Source organism: Egretta garzetta, unplaced genomic scaffold, assembly GCF_000687185.1.
Source record: "Egretta garzetta isolate BGI_Z169 unplaced genomic scaffold, ASM68718v1 scaffold287, whole genome shotgun sequence".
NCBI classification, from domain to species: Eukaryota; Metazoa; Chordata; class Aves; order Pelecaniformes; family Ardeidae; genus Egretta; species Egretta garzetta.
In genome coordinates, this window is record NW_009260435.1 from 7,304,655 (window position 1) to 7,327,114 (window position 22,460).

At 37.4% G+C, this 22,460-nt stretch overlaps 1 protein-coding gene across 1 annotated transcript in view; it reads left to right on the forward strand.

Moving 5' to 3' along the window:
* THSD4 (thrombospondin type 1 domain containing 4) overlaps window positions 1-22,460 on the forward strand; it is a 304,440-nt gene that overhangs the window by 109,259 nt on the left and 172,721 nt on the right. The window contains exon 6 of the mRNA XM_009643970.2: window positions 5,161-5,297. Coding sequence (XP_009642265.1) covers window positions 5,161-5,297 — 137 coding nt within the window. The remainder of the gene's footprint in view (window positions 1-5,160; window positions 5,298-22,460) is intronic.

The window sequence follows — 22,460 nt, forward strand, 5'->3', positions numbered from 1 at the left end:
GGGGGGCGGTGCAGCCGGGCCCAGGGCGAGCCCGGGAGGCGAGCAAAGGAGTTGCGTTGCAGGAAGTGTTCGTTTATTGTCCCGTTCGTTTTAGTGCCTCACGGAGGAGTTGTCTCCGTCAGGAATGGCTGTGTTGCGGCTCGCGCTCAAGTGTTACGGCCAGTGCTCTTCTCTTCCCCTGAGGTGCCCCGGTGCCTGACTGCGTTGCTGGGCCTGTCAGGCCCGTGGTGCCTCATCATGAGGGCGGTGCCTCGTGCCAGGACCATGTTGTGAGCTTGTACATACCTGTGTTTTCCTAATAGTGGGATTAAAAGGAGTTTAGGATTCTTTGAGTGTCAGCCTGTGAACCCTGGGGGAGGGCAGTTTTTCTCCTGTTTGCTTGTGCTTCCCAGTAGGCGTGCTGCTGCTGTCCTGCCTGTCAGCCAGGTCAGGGAAGAGGCCTTAGCCTGAAATGCTGCTGAGGTCCTAGTTTGAACTCTGTCCATTGGCTGTAACGTGGTAAAACTTAAGTCTCTCTTTTTAACCTTTAAATAAATGTGTGGGTGGGTTGCACAGTTGAATTTTTCTTCTCAAACCTGTACTGCACTGAAATCCACATTTAAACAGGCTGTTCAGGGGAAATGACATGTCTTGATGTTTAATTGCAATTTAAGTTTGATCAATTAAATCACTTGTAGGAGAATAAAAGCAACTATAAATTAAAATATGGGTTGCCCCTACTCCACTTCCCATTCATTTTGACTATGGAATACTGTGTGAACTTGATAAATGGCATGTCAGAACATCATGCTTCCTCTTTTTCCAGGTTTACATGTTTATCAGTGCACATGCAATGAAAAATACATTCTGTGTGTGAATTTTAGTGCATCAATGAATAGGACAAATTAACTGGAAAGCAGGTTGGGTTTTGTACTTAGTGGTATTACTGTTGGTAGTGACAGACTTAAGGTTTTGTCTGGAAGGGTAATGATTTCTAAATTAGTGTCCATCTGCAAGGCTTTTGTGTCTTGGTAAGGAAAGGCAGAAAGTAAGTTTCAACAGAGGACTTGAGAAAAACTCCCCAGTCCTGCAGTTTAGGCAAGTGCAGGGTATCCCTGAGGTACTTAAGGCTATTTTGGCGAGGGTGTTGTAAGAAATTTATTGATTTTTTTTGATTTAGATACTTTTTCAGTCTGTAAAATGAAAACCAAACATTACGTGTTACCAGGATTATTTACTAAAGGTACCTCCTTCAATTAAGTCAATAATTAATACATCTGGCAGAACCTTGCGCGGTAGCATTAAATTTCACCCAAGTTCACTGTTTAATAAGGTAGGGTACAGTGAGAATTTCCACAAAGACTTGGTTGTGCTAAGGTGGGCATGAGCATGAAAAGCAAATACATTAGGAGGATATGTGAAACAGTACCTGTATAGCCAACTGTCTTAGTAACTGTGTCACACTTAAAAAGAGACCATTTCTGAGTGGAAATGTGTCTCGCTGCCAGCTAGTTCGGAAGGTCTTCATCTAGGAGCCTTACTCTATTCCCTGAGGTCAGATAGATCCTTTTGTAAAGTCTGGGATCAGATGACACAGTACTAAAATATGTTGCCTGTGTGGAATCAATCGCTTCACAGCTCACTGTTTAATTGACATTTGGTGTCCAGTTGCCAAGCCAATGGTGTAGCTTGACCTACAGCTTTAACTATAAAAACTCGAGTTGTGGCAAAATACTGGGTGAGGGAGGGTGTCAAGATACATGTGAGGTTAATAGGCAATGGAGTGCTTTTTACTAGTGTGGTATCTTGTTTTACAAGGGAATTCTAAAATGTGTTTGTTCTGCTGTAATTTATGCATAGTAAATACACAATGCCTACGTAAAATCCTAATGGGAAATGCCTTTTATTCAATAGGGGCAATTCAGTTAGTAGACTTTGCTCTTCTTAGACAAAAGGCTTTTTTCAGATCTTTGACATCTGGGAACATTGTCTTTAGGCAGTGGTAATTGTTATATGATTAACCAAGGCAGTGCCTTACAGTTGCTCATTAAAGGAATCTGAATATCGAAGGCCAAAGGGTTATAGGGTGAGATGCTCATACAGCCTTTTTTTCTGCTGTGTCTTTATTGTTAAGGCTTGATTTATTTTTTCTTTTTTTTTTTTTTTGGGTACTGGTCAAAGCCAGTGGCTGTTCTAATATTTTTCTATGAGCAGGAACAGTTCCTCATAAGAAAGAGTGAAAGACAAAAGTTATGAAATAGGAGTCATATTTTACAGAGCAAGTAAGCTCAGCCATAGAATCATAGAATTGTAGAATCATAGAATGGTTTGGGTTGGAAGGGACCCCTAGAGGTCATCTAGTCCAACCCTCCTGCAGTGAGTTTAAAACCATTACCCCTTGTCCTGTCACAGCTGGCCCTGCTAAAAAGATTGTCACCGTCTTTCCTATAGGCTCCCTATAAGTACTGGAAGGCCACAATCAGGTCTCCCCGCAGCCAGGCTGAACAGTCTCCAGGCTGAACAACCCCAACTCCCTCAGCCTGTCCACATAGGAGAGGTGCTCCAGCCCTCGGATCATTTTAGTAGCCCTCCTCTGGACCCGCTCCAACACTTCCATGTCCTTCTTGTGCTGAGGGCTCCAGAGCTGGATGCAGTACTCCAGGTGAGGTCTCACCAGAGCAGAGTAGAGGGGCAGAATCACCTCCCTCGACCTGCTGGCCACGCTTCTCCTGATGCAGCCCAGGGTATGGTTGGCCTTCTGGGCTGCCAGCGCACATTGCCGGCTCATGCCCAGCTTTTCATCCATCAGTACCCCCAAGTCCCTCTCGGCAGGGCTGCTCTCGATCCTTTCTTCCCTCAGCCTGTATTGATAATGGGGGTTACCCCGACGCAGGTGCAGGACCTTGCACTTGGCCTTGTTGAACCTCATGAGGTTCACACAGGCCCACCTCTCCAGCTTGTCCAGGTCTCTTTGGATGACATCCCGTCCCTCAGGCGTGTCAACTGCACCACTCAGCGTGGTGTCATCTGTAAACTTGCTGAGGGTGCACTCGATCTCACTGTCTAAGTCATTGATGAAAACATTGAACAGCACCAGTCCCAGTACGGACCCCTGAGGGACACCACTCGTCACTGGTCTCCATCCGGACATCGAGCCATTGACCACTACCCTCTGGATGCGACTATCCAACCAATTCCTTATCCACCAAACAGTGTGCTTGTGGTTGTTAGTATGCTGCATTAGCAATACAGTAGGTTTACCCATCAAATCATAAATAAAGGAAAAGATAGGTCTAGAAAAAAAATACCATGCTTCAGCAGTTAATTTCTTCATCTTTCTAAGCAGCACAAAACTTTTCTTGGGATCTAGAACGCAAACTGAAAATTTCAAGAATAAATATTTTAAAGGATTAAAACAAAATCAGAGATATTAAGAGGAGGAAGAAAACAGAAATGGGAGGCTTCAAGATACTTTGAACTAAAGGGAATCAACACAGAAGATAAGGACATTTCAGAAACCCTAAATGGCTAGTTTGACTTGATTTTAGGGAAGGGGAAGATAAGAAAATGTACACTGCAGAGGTGCTACTTGATAGCTAGTGTTGCAGCTTATAAAAATAGGACACTTTAAGACACAGAAAAGGACAAGTTGATTTCAGTTGTAATGAATCACTGAAGCTGGATTATATTTATTTGAGAATTCTGAAAATAGTTATGTGTGAAGTGACTAAGCTGCTAAGAATAATGCTCAGTTTATCATTAAAACTAGCTGTTATACTTGGAGATTGAACTGCAGGAAATACCCCACTTTTAAATTTTTTTTTTTTTTTTCAAATAACTAAGTGAAGTCCTTGGAATGATAAACTAGTGAATCTATTTTTAAAAAGTAGCCAATGGAAGAATTACCTAGTTGAGCATGGCATGCATAGCTTCTGCAAAAAGGGAACTAGGTGAACAGATCTTTGACCTCACTTAAAATTAGTAGAGGTTTTTGAGGATTTTAGCAAAAGATTGCCAGACTCAATAGATGATGTATATGAGTGGCAATTAAATAGCTGTGTGAGGGGAAATCTAAGATCCAAATTTCAGAATTGGTCTGCACTAATCCTGTGTCCGCACAGGGGGTAACTTAAGTTGAGCTGGAAGTTCATTACGTTTACAGAAAACAGATGTTAAATAGATATTTGAAATAATTGCACATATTTATTTTGGCTATTTGTTATGTCTTATCTGAAGATTCAAAAATACACTCAAGTCTCACTGCTACTGTCTTAACAGTGCTACTCTTGGTTGGAAGGGAACTGAAGGTTTCCTAATCTGAAAGATGTGCATCAGATTGGTTGGAAAATAGGGGTCGTGAACAGTGTGCAACTTCAACCTGACAGATGATTTGAAATAGAAAGACTACACAAATGTGTTAACAAACCTGATAGCATAAGATATGCAGAGTGTTAGGCTGTATCTGTTTAAGTAACAGATTTTCACAGGAGAGGATAACTGTTTATTGTCTTCCGTGTTCCTCTCGCCCAGAGTTCAGTGGACTGATTTCCTTCTGGTTCTTGCCTGTCAACAAGAGATCACGAGGTTATGAATAATGATGCATTTTACATATTTTTAAAAAATCAAAGAGTTGTTCTTCACTTAATTTTCTCTTGAACTAAGGAATAGTCACTGAAGTGCAGCTTGTAAAAAATGAAGAAGAAAAAATAATGGATTCTAAAAAAATTTGCATCTAGCTTGTTTTATGTGTTTCTTAATGTTAAAAGTTAGTACACTTCTTTGACGTGAACTGTCCAGTGACTATACGTGAGCCTAATCTGATGCACATCTTTCAGATTACAGTGTAATTTTGCTGACACTTAGGAGTTATGAAATGCCACAACATGTTATTATGCTTTAAGAAGACTAAATTTGGCAAAATTTTTATAAAACTAAAAATAGTCTTGGACATTTAGGAAAATATCTGTCATTAAAAACTGAGATACTGTTTAAATTTTCGTAAGGTATGCTGGAATACTTACCTTGGAGCTGGTTTCTTAATCACCATTCATTTGACGTAGTCATTCACAATGCATTCAGTTTGTTTCTTTCTCTCAAACCTTAGCATTAGTTTACTGGGCTTTTCCTTTTTAAAATTACTTCTGTGGTCTTTATAATGGGGACTTTTGTCTCTTTCCACAGTGAAGGGAAGTCAGAAGTGTGAGCTGAATTGCCGTGCAATAGGTTACCGATTCTATGTGAGACAGGCTGAAAAGGTGATAGATGGGACGCCCTGTGACCAAAATGGAACTTCCATCTGTGTGGCAGGGCAGTGCAAGGTAAGGCTACTATCTCTAGCAACTCTGCCTGTAGACTCTCTATGCCATATTTGATTTCTGTAAGAGGTTGATATGACTGTACCTGTGAAATGATGTATTGAACTTCTCTCTCTTTTTTTTTTTTTTTTTAAGTAGATGTGAAAAATGTAAACTTTTATTATTACAGGTTTTATTTCTTAACTAATGTTTCTATCTACTGAGAACAAATTATGGGATGCTGAAAGGCTGGATTCAGAAGGTGTTCTGGCCACAATTAAGGTGACTTTCAGTGAGTTTATTCCACATATTTAGCTTTCTACAGGAGAGATTCTATGGAAGAATCAGAACAAAATGTTTGGAAGCTTAAATAAGAGAGAAATATAATATCTTTCTTCGATTAAACTTTAGAGTGGAGATACTTCCTTTCAGTCTGCAACATAGTGGTTTATTCAGTTACGTGTTTATTTTTATTGCTTTTTAGCTGATGTAAATGAAGCATTTCTGATTGGTCCATGTTTGCCATTTTTAAGAATCAGGTCTTACTGGCTCTTCATTTACTTAGCAGTGATGTTCTCTTGGAAAATACTTCAGTGAATGGTTATTTTTCAACGGTTCAGAAGGAGCTACTGTGTTGACTTTTTTGCAGTCTGCTCTGTAGCTTCCCTTTGTAATGAATAAATACACTGCTTTCTGCAAGATGGTAGCAATTTTAAACAAAATGTTGCAGTGTTTAGGAAAAAAGAAGTTTGTAATTTTTAAAGGCATTTGACACTTGGCTGATGTTTCCTATATATGTTGGCAAAAGAAGCAGAAGTGGGTCAGATGTGACTCATGGACTCAAATAGTGAAAGGTGAAGTTCAGTTTAAATAGTTGGTTTGCCAGAGGAAGTCACTTATGAATGCAACCTTTTCATCTGCGTGTCCAGATTCCTCTTACTTGTGCACATCTGGACAGTGCCATGTATGTTTCTGCCCTGTATTTCTTAGTGCAAGCAAAGCTATAGCTTTGAATTATTTCCTTTGTAGATGATAGATTTGTGTGAAGTTGATTATTCCTTAAAGCTTTCCTTGATCTCAGATTCAGAAAGGGCCAGAAATTTGTTTTAATTACAGTTCTGATCTATGACTCAGAAAAACGAAAAATAGATTTAGTATACCAGCTGTTGTATTTTCCCAGTACTGTGCAATTACAAAAGTGTATATATATGATACATTTGTATTGGAGGTCTGGGATAGAAAGGGAAGGCAGTGTTCAGCACCCTACTAGTAAAGTGTTCTGAATTCTGAAAATCACCCATTGCCTGTATAAAATGCCACTTCCCAAAGCTGCATATAAACAAACAACAGGTTGTGAATCCTTGCTGTGAATATGTAACTTGGGATTCATAGAATTGTAGAATAATAAGGCACCTGTAAGGTACCTGGCAAGGTCATATAGTTCAACCTGCTCAGAACAAGGCCCGCTGTATCAGGTAGCTATCATGGCCTTTTCCAGGTTGAGTTTTGAACCCGTTCCAGTGTTTGAGCAACATCCTTTTCCTCTTATTTGATTGAAATCCCCCATATTGTAGCTTGTGCTCTTGGTCTCTCAACCTAGCACTGCACACGTCTGTGAATCTGACTCCATCTGCTCTGTTACCCTCCCATTAGATATAGACAGCAGTAAGATCTTCCCATAGCCTTCTCTTAAGGCTAGGGATTCCTAGGCTGTAGTGGTTTTTTTGGGGTTTGTGTGTTTGTTTTTTTTTTCCCCCTTTCTCTTTTCCTATGTTGTTGAAAATAGACCTAAAAATCAAAATCTCAATGTCGATTTAAACTGTTGCTCACTGATGCCTACTTAACGCTCAGTGAAGCATTCTTTAAAGAGTTAAATAGAACCAGTTCTGTACTGGTGCTCAGTGCCTTATAAACCATAAATTACCATGAGAAAGCTAAGAGAAAGCAGGTAAAGGTCCTTCTTATTCTGTGCACTTTGTAGTGCTTCTCGCTATAGCAAAGTAGAATGAGAGCAAGAGCTAGCAGAACTTGAGGGAGTTGGCAGAGTCCTCATGCACAGTATGTGCATATCTCCACACGTGCACTCTACTTGTGGAGAAGGCTGAGCCTTTGGGAGACACATCTAGCTAAAATATTAAAAAGATTGTATTTTTATTCTGAGGAGGAACTTCATTCAGACATTTTCCAGCTTGTGATGATAATTCTTTTGATCTGTAGCAATTCACTCCTTGCAACTTATTACTTGCAACCTCAGTAAAAACGTAAGGTGGATGTCAGCTGAAAGAGACTTGACCTGTTTGACCATGTAGTAGTAATGTTGAGATTTTGTGTGTGTGTAAACTACGCCCTACTTTTCTTTGTTTCAAAGTTTTGAATTAGTATTTGAGGGAGTATTTAGAGATACATACGTCAAGCTAAAGGAAAATACAGTATTCCAGCTGCATGGTGCTTTGAAGCACTGTCATGATTGACGCAGTTATTCTTTTTTCAGTGATTTCCATGACTCAAGATTAGTAAGTTAGTGCTACATCTTTGGTGAAACTTTACCTCTAAATAGTCAATACCATGTCTGCATTTGAGGGAAGTTAATAATGTTATATGCTTCATTCTTCTTCTTAAAAGTACTTCATGTTTCAGGATAGATTAATCTGTATTAAAATTACTTACCTTGTGCCTTTTTTATCTGTTCCATATGTAAAATCTCATGTTCCCTATGATTTAAGGATGAATAAATCTGATAAACAAATGATTAAGTTGCATATATTGCCTGTCTCCTTGGGCTCCGAGACTTTGTATCCTACTTGAATAGGCAGCAAAACTATTAAAAATTGATTAAATAATTTTACTGAGCAGTGATATTATATGCTGTAGAGAGAACATGGTTGTAGTTGAAGTTGAATAATTAGAAAATCAAATCATTTAAGTTTCATACTGTCAGATGCTTAAGAGAATATTTTTCTGAAACATTGTCAGCATTTACAGTTAACTGAAAACGTTTCTCAAGTAATAAAGCTTATTCAAATACTTGTAGTAGGTAGCTCTTCCTTAACTGTACATTAGTTTGGGGTTTTTTTAAAGTCAGATACTAAGTGTCTAATGAATTTGTGGTCTCTATCACCCTCTATTGGACGTTTTGCTGCATTACCAGAACAGTAATATCCTTGTGTTTTGTTCCCAGGACCTTTGTTTCTGGTTAGTATTTTCAGTTTACCTTATTCTTAGAAATAGAAGATAGAAAATGTTTCTATAAAAAAAGTAATAAAAATTACTCAGAAACAGAATAAAGAATATGATAGACAGGTTTACCTTCATCTGAAATAAAAATTAAACATGTATGAAGGTATTTCTTACTTTTTAACCATTCTAAAATGTTATGTAAGGCAACTGCAAGTAACGTTAGTTAGAAGTTCTCAATATATAAAATGCAGTCACACCTATTAACACTGAGAATACATTAAAGAGAAATTTTGTCTTAATGTCAAAACCAGAATGTTTAACACACTTAATTCCCTCCTTTTTGAGTTGTTAACCACTGTTAGATAGAATAACCTTTTAAACCTGTAGAGTATTGTTTAATCTTATCAGCAAAGACGAAGTATAGCATAAGAGAAGATTTTAAAAAGAGCAGTGTGTACAAAAATCCTATTTAATGCCTGTTGTGGCCATTACAGGTCCCTTCCAACCCAAAACATTCTATGATTCTGTGATTCTATGATCATGCAGGAAGGTTAGAACAACAGTGTATTTCTGAGTACATCTGAACAGCATCCCAGTAACCATTTCCTTTTCTCCAGAGAGTGTCTTTTTTCACTGTTTGCTGGTCTTTTGTTCAACTGGCCCCCAGAGTTGGAAATAAGAACTTTGTAACTTGTCCAGCACAGGAGTTGATAAGTAAAAGCTCATTTTTCAGACATAGTCCTTTAACAAAACTTAATATGTTCTTATGATGAAATATCCTAATTTGTTTGGGGTTTTTTCACTTTCTCATTTGTCTGTGGCATTGCAGTAATGAGCACATATAACAGTGCAAGTAATACAGAAAAAAACCTCACTCATCACTGAAATGATTATGTACTTCCTGGTGTAGACTAGTCTGTGAATTCTAATGAAATGAAACCTTTTTAAAGCAATTAAATAATTTTAAAATAAACCTAGGCAAAATAGGAAGAACCAGGTGATATTCTACCTATGCAGAAGAAATAAGTATAACAATGATCTTGATAATAAGTTTTATTATTTCCATGTAAAATTGTTTTTCTGCACATTTGAACAATATTCTTTCTGATGAACTTTAGAAAGTGAATGAACATTTTCATTGGCAGTCCTACTGAGTTCCACTTTTATTTTTTCAAAATTTTTATATAGTGCCATAGCTGGTTATTGCTAATATGTATGCTTTGTATTACGGAGTGCATTTTAGTATTATGGAGTATGTGTCGTTTGTTTTGTTTGCAGAGATGTTAGTTACCAGGCAGTGGCGCACTTTACAAAAGGATTATTTAGCATTTCACATGAAACTTCGTTTGGGTGGGAACTGTAGGTATCTTTTAAAGGCATCTGAAACAACTATTTTCTCTCTCCTGATTTTCCTATTACATTTTCTCTTGCATTGTAGTTTATTTTCATCTTCCAGTTAACTTCTGAAGTTAATTGAAAATATCTGAGCAGTTTTAAAATGCTCACAGTGAGTAACTTCAGTAGCAAAATGTCTGGCAGTAGAGATTTTACTTGCCTTTAACAAAAAAAAAAATGCATCGGATGTTGAAATCCTTGCAAACTTTATAGGGAGGTAACTTAAGTAGGCTATCGCCAAGCATGCATCTCAATCAGAAAAATATGGTTAGGCAAGGAGCTCCCATTTGGAGCTCTGCTGATATGCACCAGTGTCCAGGTAGCAGAACTATAGGTGGCATTATTGTTTTGTGTTAGGGAACTTAATGACTGTAGGATCAGAGTAACAGATCAGAATGATGAGAACTGTGTACTTTCCTTAAGTTAGGGTTATTCTCATAACTCATATGTTGGAATATAGGGTAGTCCTATGGTTGTTCTTGTAAGGGTAAAGAATCTGTTTTCTGTAGGAATCTCAACTTAACTTGTGTAATGTTGATTGCTTATACTGGAAAAAAGGGGTCTGGGGTGGATTTGGGCGTTTTGTGTGTGTGTTTCTTAAAGTTGGAGCCATACTTCTCTCCTTTCTGTATCCTCTTCTATTTAGTTTGTAGGTTCTTTTGAGCAAGTATTCTGTACAGTGCTGGCTTCTGTGAAGCTTTTCTCCTTGTTCCTTAGACATTACAGTGTTCATTTTTTTTATCATTAATAAAGGAGAACCTAATACTTGGATTAATATAGCAGAAGCAAGGTCACATGGATATCTATATCTGTCCTTCAGCTGAATTACAGAAAATGTTTGTAGTTGCTTGTTCGTCTTGCTTGGCTGCTCAGAAGAGGAGGGTGTATTCTTTACTGCACAGGAACATTGTAAAACTCGATGTCTTGAGATAGAAAGACTTTGAAAGCAGCCTGAGAAACTTTGGTTTTGGTATTAGCCTAACTAGCAGAAAGGTGAGTGAAGATGGGTGTCAAGCACTGTTTATATTTGAGGAGGACCAATGTAATGAACTATTTATAGTTATTTGACCTTATCTTAAAATTGGGCCTTGAAATAATGAATTACTTATGTTGCTTTGCCGTGGGAGCTGCCGTGTTAAGAAGCTGCATGCTGCTAAGAGTTGTCACCAAGGCTTTGCCCACACTGGATATGCTCTGTGGAAGTGGAGAACTAGGTTTTGGAGGCTAATGGCATTCAGATGCTGAAATGCATTTCAGAATCAAATGGAAATTAAATCTCTAGTTTGTTAATACTCAAGGCTTGCTTTTTCCTTAGTTTTTGTTTGGTTTCTATCAATAGTAGCTGAGGACACCGTGCTCTGAGCTCAAGACCTCTTCAAGGAGTAGGTAGGATGCATTCAAAGAGGCAAAAATCAGCATTTTGCCAGATCTTTAGTTTTGCTCATACTGCGTATGGAGCTTCTGTTAGAGGTTTTTTCTTTCAAGGAAAAATGGTTGATCTGTAAAATACACCATAAAAGCGAAAAACTGGAGTCACAATAGAATGTGCTCTCCTTCTCTCTGCTTTTTCATGTATACCATTATATTTTCTTGGCTGTTGGAAATCAGACTCTTCATTGTTTCTTTTCATAATTACTTGCTAATGCCAAACATTGCATTGGGAAACACCTGTCTGGCATTAATAAGGTGTTAATGGAAGAAGCAGGCTCCTGGGAGCCACTCCTTTTGCCACTTCTTCCCTCTGTTTGCGTAGTTTTCTGTTAAATGCTTTACAGAGAGTAAGTGAGCCTCTGTAAGGTTTCTTGACCTCACTGTCTAAAAAGTCTTTCTGCCTTCCTCCATTTGTAAAGCAACACTAAAATTTCTTTTGGCATATTAACTTTGGCCATGACCTGATTTAAGTTGCTTCTGATAGCTGATACACAGCAGGTATATCACTGCGTGCAAAAGATACTGAAAGGATAACTTTACTACCTTTGAACTGAACTAAAACTGATGTAAAATCTGATTATAGGAAACTGTGAATAGCAAAGCCTTCAAGTCAGTTCAAACAAAGTGAGTAAGCATGAGATTGGTGTATTTGTTGTTCTCTCCTTGTCTATCAGCCTCTTGGTATGAGAAAGACCTCATAGTCCAAAGGATAGAGCTCTTCCATGGAGTTCTTCCTGGAACTCTTCCATGAAGCTGCTATCTGAATCTATAGTTCTGAACCCTTTGGTCTTGTTATAAATTACCCAGTGCTATAGATGTTAACAGGGTCAGATGTTACTTACAATGGTATTTAACATATTTATCCAACCCATATAAACCAGCATTCATGCTAGTGCTATGTTTTGGGTTTTTTTTCCCCCAGTTTTAAGCCAGTTATTAGGGAGATAAACTTCTTGATTCAGATTCAGTTTAAGTTAATACAGTATAGGCATGAAATAAAACCCACTGAAATGACCTTAAGCAGGCATGAAAGTGTTTAATAAATTTAATTTAATGTGAATGAATTTATAAAAGATCTGCATGTCATAATTGTGTACATAACCTTTTTTTGTGCTCCAGCACTTGGAACCCCAAAGCGAGATTTCACTGTTTTGTTGAACTACAGCCTGACAAGAAACTTGTGAAAGGACACAACACAGTTCAATAACATGAAAATTTGGCTTACAGCTTCCCGTACTGGAGAAAAATGTTACCACTGTATGTTAAAATGTTTTCACCAGAGCTGCTGGGAAAAAGTAAAATAAAATACTTACGCTAGAAAAAGCCTGTATCAAACAGACTTTTTTTCTTAAGTGATAAAAAAATCCAGTACCTGAGGTAACTTCTCAATCTTGAAAAATGTCTTAATCAGAATTAAAAAAATCAAATACTTTGTATATTTTATCATTTCAAGTTCCATAGCATATCAACAGAATGTGTAGTTAAGGTTAACTGATGCTTATATTTGTATGAAACATCTTCCTTCTTTTAGATCAGATTATCTAGATCATTTTCTTAAAAGGCAAAAAAGCAAACAGCTTCCTTGTGTAACTCTGAAGATTTAAAAAATACAATACTATAACTTCCAATTATATCTTACTGCTGTAATGTTACGCAATTATGTAAAAAATAAAATTAAGTTAAAACTGTAAAATCTGGAAAAAACCAAACAAACCTAAAATGGTTTTACAGAATGTCTTCATTCTAAAATGCTTTTGAACTGCTTTTGAACTATTTTGAACAATATTCTGCATAGCATATTGCTTGGAAAATGTTTGCTTTACTTCAGTTTGGAGCAAAAATAGATGCTGAAGTGCGCCATAGAATGGCTATTCCAAATTCTGATTATGTCTGTGCTCTACTCTGGGTCTCTGTTTCCCTGTCAGATGTAGTGAATAATGTATAACTTGCCTATCTGAAGCAGCTTGAGACATAGGAAAGTAAAGGAGCTGTGTGTAGCTTTAATTTCTTCTTATCTCTGCAATTCTTTTTCACAATTATTTTGCAGATTCAGATGTCTTTCTAAGAAGGTAGAATATAATCCTTAGTCTGCGGTATGCATGTGTCTTCATAGGTTGGATAACAGTGTTAGAAAATACATACCAACTTTGAGCTTAATTCTATCACTACAAAAATAGTTCTGAAAGCAAATGCTGTTATCTCTAATGGTTAAGTGACACAATTAGGGAATCTTAGTACATTTGAGGTACTCTTCTCACTGAACTGGTTTCAAAATAATGCATTTTTTAAAAAATCCAGAATAAACCTAAAAAAAAGTGTAAGTTTTCAAGAATGCTGGGGATACTAATGGAATGGAAAATAAAAATATTGTATGTTGTTGGGCCTTAGTTTTTTCCCCCTGATTAACAGATTGATATATACCAGGCTGCAAGCGAAGCCAGGTTTGTTTATTCATCTGGCTGTATTCTCTATGTTGGAATAATCAAATGATAGCTCTTGGGTGCTACTGACTTTCTCTGGGTCTAGCATTAAGTGTATAGTCTCTTCTCCGGCCTTTGACTCCAAGACTGCTGATGATTCTAGCAGCTGAACAGTAAACCAACCTCTGTAATTCCCTGCCAGTAATTTTTTTTCTCTTCCTAGCTTTTAAACTTTTTTTTCAACATTTTAGTGTAGTATCTTTTTTTAATGACAGTCCTTTTAGTTTTGACTTTCTTGTTTAAAGTTTCGCTTTTTGCTTGAAGCTGTTGATAGTAATTTTAAGTGTCTTTCTGAGGCCTACAACTGGCAGCATTTGCTGGGTAGGAAGTGAGAGAGATGTACTTAATTGGTTTGAGTTCACAGTACAAACAGCAGTGCATGCAATTTAGTAATTCTCCCAGAAGAGTCATGTTCTGCACCTAACATGCTTTTAAAGAAACAAGGTAAAGTCCTGTAAAATAGTAATGTACTACTATCAAAGGATGCTGAGAGTGTTTATTAAGAAACATTCAGTAACACACTGGTCCCTTCACATGGTTGTTCATAAACAAACCTGAGCTCTTGATCACTGGTTCTGCTTCTGAATTACTGGTTTTCTCCTGTGATGTGGAAATTAAGTGCAGACAAGCAAAAAGGAGTATGGATAAAAATACAAAATGTGATCTCAAAATTACGACTTTTTCTCAGTCCCTTTCCAGAATATTGTATGTGTTCTATTCTATTGTATTCTGTTTGTATTCACGAATGTATTCTAACAAAACAAGCTATGATAGCCCGTAGTAAGACAGTTTGCAGCATGGTACTGCATTCACAAAAGAGGCAAACTAATGAAGAAGTATGTACTCTGTACTGTGGTTGAGGTGGAAGTGTTTTATGTGATGTCTCTTATGCAGGAATTACTAATTTATAGTTAATGCCTTTTAAGTAACCAGGAGAACCAAATCTGTTTTGTGTTACATTACAGCAGTTCAAAGAAAAAAAACTACAAGAAATTTCAACCAGTTGAAATTCATTCAAAGGAGATGGGAATGCGATTGTAAAAGAGAATCATGTAGCTAGTGCAAGACCCCTCTTCTGAGGTTAAATAGCAAAAGGAAACAAAGTAATTTAGATTTTATTGCAAAGAAACAAAGAGGGCTGCAGCAGAAATAATGTTCTGAAACTCAGATGTAAGGGATCTGTTTAACACCTGGACAAGCAAGCAATGGGGAGAAAGTTAATAAGAAGGGGACTGCCTGCATAAATATTCATTCTTGTTCTCCTATTTAGCACATGCACAAAAACTTCACAATTATTCCTAAATTATAAACGATACCATAAAAACAAACTGATTTGTGGTTTTAGTTACAGAATTTTTCTCTGTTAATTGACTGGATTATGTTTCTTTTGCTAGAGACAAGAGCTTGGAAATATTCAAGTCATTTGACTTTCAGCATCTCATTGTGGTGATTAGGTTAGGATTCCCAAAAAGGTATTATAGATTTCTCTCTGCAGAATACATAAAGAGATCCTGGCACCTTGATTAGATGCCTAAAACTAGACATTTCCAGTAGTCCCCCAGTAGACTGAGTGGTATTTTGGCTTGTTCTCTATGTGTTGTATTTCTGCCTGTAGAGGCTGTGATGCATCAGTCGGTTTAGGGTTGGGCTGCATCAGTTTTGTGCCATTGTCCCAAGGAAGTGCTGGGTAGGGGAACATTTTCACTGTGGGATGTCTGTTATGTCATGCTCAAAAATAAAAATGAAGAAACTGTTTTCTTGAAATGTTTGTTGTCTGGTAATGTTTATACTAGAAGACTGTCACTGTAAACATCCACAAGGACATGGAACTGTTGGAACGGGTCCAGAGGAGGGCTACAAAAATGATCCGAGGGCTGGAGCACCTCTCCTATGAGGACAGGCTGAGAGAGTTGGGCTTGTTCAGTCTGGAGAAAAGGAGGCTACGGGGAGACCTGATTGCGGCCTTCCAGTACCTAAAGGGGGCCTATAGGAAAGATGGGGAACGTCTTTTTCATAGGGCCAGCTGTGTTAGGACAAGGGGAAATGGTTTTAAACTAGAACAGGGTAGGTTCAGGCTAGAGGTAAGGAAGAAATTTTTTACAATGAGAGTGGTAAAACACTGGAACAGGTTGCCCAGAGAGGTAGTGGAGGCCCCATCCCTGGAAACATTCAAGGCCAGGTTGGATGGGGCTCTGAGCAATCTGATCTAGTTAGCAGTGTCCCTGCTCAATGCAGGGGGGGTGGACTAGATGACCACTAGTGGTCCCTTCCAACCCTAAACATTCTATGATTCTATGATTCTATGAAATGATTTTGTCATGATAAACACAGGGGAAAAAAAACCAACAACTTAGTTGCACAGTATTAGATTAGGCTTGTCATGGTATGACATATTTTGTGAGAATTCTCATATGATTGTGTACTTTCTCTCACTTGCCGAGTGTTTGTTCATGGAGTTTAACCTGCAGTGGGGTTGGAATATGCAATAAAACTACTAGAAGTTATTACAAATAATAATAAAAAAAGGCAATGTATGTATGCTAGAGACAGCTTATTAGCAGATTGAAATGTTCACATGGCGGATGGGGTCATGAAGTAGGATGGAGGCTATTTATGAACATTTGTGGGGAAAAATAAAGGCTTGCATGTGAGAGGATTTATGAGGTGAGTGCTAAAAAATAATTGAAACAATAAATTGAATTAGTATTTTTTTTTGGTTTTGTTGTTGTTGCTTTTTCTGTCAGTTTGAATCCATGCTGTCTCCTATGACATCCATGGTCTAGAGAGCACCATTTTTTCATTGTTTGCAGTTGGATAGCCCTGTGCTGGTTTGGGGCTGCACCTCCTTTGTGCTAGTGCAGTGTTAGCAGTAAGCTCGTCTTCAAGCCAGAGTTCTTGGAAATACAGTATGAAAGTATATTTATTGCTAAAGGTTTGCTCATCTTTTCTTTTATAGTACTAATATACCAACTTGTGACAGGCTGATATTGGTAGTATTTTAATTACTGTTACTAGTGATAAAATTACTGTTAAGATGGAAATTTTATTGTAATTCAGCCATTTCAGAAACACTAGAATTTAGGCACTGTAGGATTTTTTTTGTTAACTACAAAACTATTAAGAAATAATAAACTGTCAGGAGTCAACAACCCAGAGGTCTTAATGAAAGTAGAAGAATTTTTAGAAAGCAATGACAGTGCAGCTTAATCAAACCTAAGCTGTTTTTCAGTAAGGAGCCAAATAGTAAGTAAATGCTTAATTTTGTTTTGATGATTTTGGGGAGAAAATGGAAAATACTAATAACAACCCTAGCAGAATATTCCAAAATACCTATTACTTAATCAGGAAACTGGAAGAGCAGTCTTGGCAATCTAGTCTACAGGAAATTTAAGTATTTAGGCTTTGTTTTCATTTAGCTACATTATAATATTACTTTAGAGCCTGGAAAGAGTCCACTATGTTTTTAGACACTTCTATTAAAACAAAAATTAAAATTTTGATAGACTTGGTTGGGCAAATTTGTCACATGAATAAATAAATCCTTGAGAGGAAGGTACATATAGACAGTAGTTCTGTGTGTGCATATGTTTTTCTTTTTATGCAGACACTTACATATATAGATGCACCCGGAGCAAATAGTTAAGGAGCTGTTCTGTCTTAAAAGATGCTTGAAGTGGTGTCTTACTGTGTTAAATGAAAGGTGGAGCCAAACAGTATTGTGTCTTTCCTCCTTTGGGTGGCTTGCTGGGAACTGACTGGTTCTTGTATCCCCCCACAATGCATCTTTGTCCCAAATGTGCTTTTAATGCCTAGATTCTCCATCTCAAAAATGGGCATAAGTGTGGCAAATCCTTGTTTTATAGGACAAATGCAATTTGTAAGACCTAATGGTAGTGAAATGTGCATGGGGAGTAGATTAATAGCAGTGTCGCACTTCATTGTAACAAACCATTTTCAGTGTACCTTCTAGATGTTTTGACCACATTGCTCTGCAGGAAGTTGTGTTTTGCTCTTGAGCAGAAGAGAGGTATGGGAGAGCAAGAATGTGAGTCATAATCCTTTGCTGAAATCAGAGTTTCAATTTTGATGCAGAAGCTCATGTTTGCAAGATGTATACAAGATACAATGCGGTTTCACAGGATCCATGCAGAATTCCCTTCAGTTTAAATTTCACACTGATTAAGTTTTCCTATAGGGGTTTTGAGCTTTTCCCAAAATTCTGGATGTCATCTGGTACCACCTCAGTCTGTGAAATTTAATAAGATTAGATCAGAGATTGTAAGCTGGTGTACAGCTAGATCAAAATGAGCTAGTTCAAACTTGGTTGAAATTGAATTTTTAATGGAACATGAAATCGGCTAGACCTCTTGTGGCTTCGAAGTGAAACTGAAATCTAGATATGGACAGGTCTCTTTATTTTATTTTTTTTTCCCAACAAGTGCCCTGGTATTTGACTTTTCTTGAAGTCCTACAGACTGAAGTCACATGAATGCATGATAATTTAGATTTTCATGTAAAGTAATGTAAATTTCCAGCTTCCATGGTTGCTGAGAGAAATAAAAAACTGACTAGATTATACATATAAAGGCTCAGACTTCACAAAGCCAGTGAGGTGAGTTCAAACCCTAATTAAAAATTCTATTGATTTGCAAGTCTGTGGCCTATTTTAGGGCCCCAAACATTTTATTAGTGTAACAACAGCTTTTTCACATTGGCAGAAATAGAGGCAAAACTTGAACAAAACAGAACAAATGTGATGTTAATACATAAGATTGACATATTTAATCCTTTTTATGGCCACAACTTTTCTGCAGTCCCAGGAATAGACTATGCTGTTGCTGATGATGAGGTAACCCAGTTTCCTAGAATTCTGACAATATGGTGTTTTTGAACAAGAGTATTTATACCTTGCTCAACAGAGAAGTTGTCAAAATGCTTGTGAATAACTTCCTGTTCCCTCTTTGTAACAAACAGTGACACCTAATCTCTTCAGTCTCTTGTAAAAACATACATGAGCACATGCATTGAACTTCATAGATTTTCTTTTTAAATTATGGTGCATTTAAATGTGTCAGTAATGTCTGCCATGTGACATTGTTAGCTTTGTAGTTTGAGGCAGCTTAACCTGGCATCCAAGTGCATTTCATGAAATGAAAACTTGGCCAAGGTTGAAGTTGTTGTGCCCAGAGTCAAGCAATCCTAGTAGTTCACTGGCAGTATTTTAGTATAGTTTGGCTTGTGTGTGGTTGCCTTTCCCTTCCATACTAGAGTAGTGCCTATAATTTTAATAACTGTTGTTTGCCAAGATGTTGACCTTACAGAAATCAAAAATGTTTGAGGCTGCTAGTTACTAATATTGGGCTGCTGTTGATGCTATTTCATAGAGTGGCTTATTCTTTTCAAGTTCATGAACACAGAAGGAACTATGATGACAGAAGTGGGAATGTGCATATTGGGTTGGTCCCTATGTAAATATGAAAAATACCTGCCAAATGTTAGTGAGCAACTTCAGAAACTAGTTTTGTGTTTCTTTCCCTTCCTGTCCATGTTTTTTCCCTGTATCCTGAGCTGTTTTCTCTAGAGAGGTGTAAGCCTTTACACACAAGTCTAATGAATTTATGTAGATGTTTCAAGCGTGCATTGGTGGTATCTTATAAAATGCAAGGTGGAAGAATTGCTTTGTATAACATTTTTGAAGGGGACTAAGTTCCTGCTATAGTGTTAAATACATGTTCTTACAAAACAGATGCTTCTTCCTCAACACTGTTCTTGATGTGATTACCATAAATTAATGTAGTCTTGCTTTCCTAAAAGGGTTGTTTTACAACATAGCTGTGTTGCTGATGTGTTCGCTTTAGCACACACACAGTTTTACCTGGTTTAGTAGGGTGGAAAGTCTGACAAAAGGAAAAATTGAGATTCGCTAGTTGTAGCGTACTCAGTGCTTCTGTTGATGTTAATCAGAGCAGAACCAAGTCTAGACCGTTCTGCTATAGATTTTCAGTGACGCTGGTAAGAAGGAGCATTCTGTAGGGGAAATAATGAAGGACTTTGAAGTCTCACACAACTTGGGTGGTATGAGAAGGAAATGTGTATGTTTCACATACGTGTGCAGTATGTGCAGTACAACAAATAGCTTGAAAAAAACCATGGCTTTAAACCAACTGGTGTTTGCTAAGGTTTGGAAGTATTTTAGGGGTTGGATGCAAGACCACATTATTGCAGACTAGCTAAAAACCAGTAACCACCTGTGACTATGATGGTTGTTCATGTCAAGTAAGAAATAATGCAGCCTGGAATTGCTACAAGTAGACACTTAAGATAATCGCATTACCTTTTATTTGCTGTGGGCAAAGGGTTATACAATTATTGTAGCTCTGTTCATCTGGATTAATGTTAAATTTCGGTAACTAGCTGTAGCTTGAGTATTGATTTTACTCATATTAGAAAATTAATTTTCATAAAAGAAATTAACCTTTTGAGAAAATGTCATCTTTCAGAGTAGCTCTTTTAATTTTTCTAGCAGCTTTCATGATCCAAACCAACATGAGCAGGGGGCTCTGACACTGTTCCCTTGAGGAAGAGAGGTAGCTGATAGAGGGAAAATTAGAAACAGAATCCAGGCCTACATCTCAACAACTTCAGTAGCAAATTGAGCAATTTTTAGCAGTTTCATTGCTGTTGAAAGCTGGTTTAGGCTAAAATGAATTAGTTCGGTACACTTCCATGCTGGAGGTTGAGATAGTGGTCTTCTGGAGAGAGTCAGAAAGATAGCTTGGACCTCTGATTTCTCCAGCTGGTCCATCAGGATTCAGGAGATCTTTTCTGTTGCTCCTGAGGAAGTTGTCACTTCAGTAAGAATAGTCATTGTAACAAATTGATAATACTGGAAAAGCATCTTCTTGTTTTGGTTTGTGGTTGTTTTTTTTTTTTTTCCTTTTGGGATGCAGTGAATGGTGAATTGTTTCCTTCTCAGCAGCTTCTTTGGAAGTGTGCAAATTTTTAGAGTAGTGGATGACTCTCTGCTGAAGAGGACATTAGTTACTGTTATTCTATGAGAAAACAGTGAGTAATTCTAGAAGAATTAGTAAGTATGAATCATGCCTTTGAATTCAATGGGATAAACATGCATGAAATTTTGCTGAGAGCATTGCTATCTAGTGTGTATTACATGAATTCAAAAAGAGTATGTGGCTCAGGTGTAGGTTTTTGTGCCTGCCTCATCTCCCCACTGCTTTTGGTGCTGTTTGACTTCAATGATTCTCCATTGCTTAGGCATATTTTTGTATTTTAGGGACTACATTAAGCTATTTTGATCAGCAATTGAATCATCTTGAGGTATAAAATTCTACATTTTTGTCTTATTGAACATTTTTCTTCAGGCTGTTCAAACCAGATATACTATGCACACATGTGGGTAGGTCTTGTTTTTGAAGGTAAATTGGATTTTTAAATTCAAATAGATGCTCTTTCTTTGTATTGCTGTGCTTTGTTGCTAGGGTTTGTTCAGTGAATGAAATGTGTTTTAATGGTTTTTATGTGAAGTAGAAATGTATTTTTGGGCTTTCATAATTTTCAGTACTTAAATGCAAGGACCAGTATGTCTGAATTTGCCTCAGCCATTGCAGAACATCTTTTTTAGAGTTTTATTGATAGACTAAATCTCATTTTATTGCAGCTGTGTATGTGGCTAAAACTGAAGTAGAACAACTGAAGTAGAACTTGGCTAATCTTTTACACTTTTTTTAAAATAAAAGTTCACACATTTATGCAGTTAGTAAATGTTCTTGTTTCATGATTTAAGATTCTCATAAACATTTCATGTAGAGAAAAGTGTGTCTTAAGGTATCTTCACTAGTAAAATCGGAGAAGGACTGAATGTGAAATACAGAGAGATTTGAGGGATTACACATTCACTAAAGCTTATTTAAATAAAATATGAATACAGTCAAATTGGACTCTAAATTTTGGGCCAGATGACTGCTTGATTTTAAAATACTCATTTCTATGTTTGCCGAGATGGAGGAAACAACTTTTAAAATAGGTTCAGGTGGCCTTGTGCAACCCTTGAGTATTTTAAAGCAGCATGATCTTTCCATCAGATTATTGTTGTATTGAATGGGAGAAATATGTATGCACTGAAACTATATTAGGGTCTAAATACCCAAAATTTAAACCCTTAGAGAGGTACAGTGGTCTGCATGGAAGCAGCCTAAAATGCCTGTATTCTTTAAGACAGGAAAATAGCTGTCATAACTGTGTATGTCTCCTACTATGGCAAGCCTTCATTTTAAAGGGATTGTTGCAGTTCATGCTCACATTTCAAGAAATGGGGCATGACTGCAAAGTCTTTGACCTGTGGAAATCCTACCTGCACAAGGATATTGTTTTACAGCCTGTAGAATTTTATTAAAACAAATTAAAATTTATTACTGTGAGATTTGTTTGTTTAGAGTTGGCTGTATGTGGCAGATGCAGTTTCTCTTATGTGCCTGAAGTTTGTTAAGTCCCTTTGCCAACACAAAGTCACAGTGTGACGGACATGACTTCTGAACTCTGGAATGTTTGCAGTGACTCTTAGACTGCTCCAAGGTCATTCACCTCTGTTATGGACACTAATGAATTTGTACAGCTACTAGGGCTAGACTGCAGCTTGGAATTGCTTTTGTAGGTTTGTTTTCCCCCTCTGATATAAGGCTTAAAT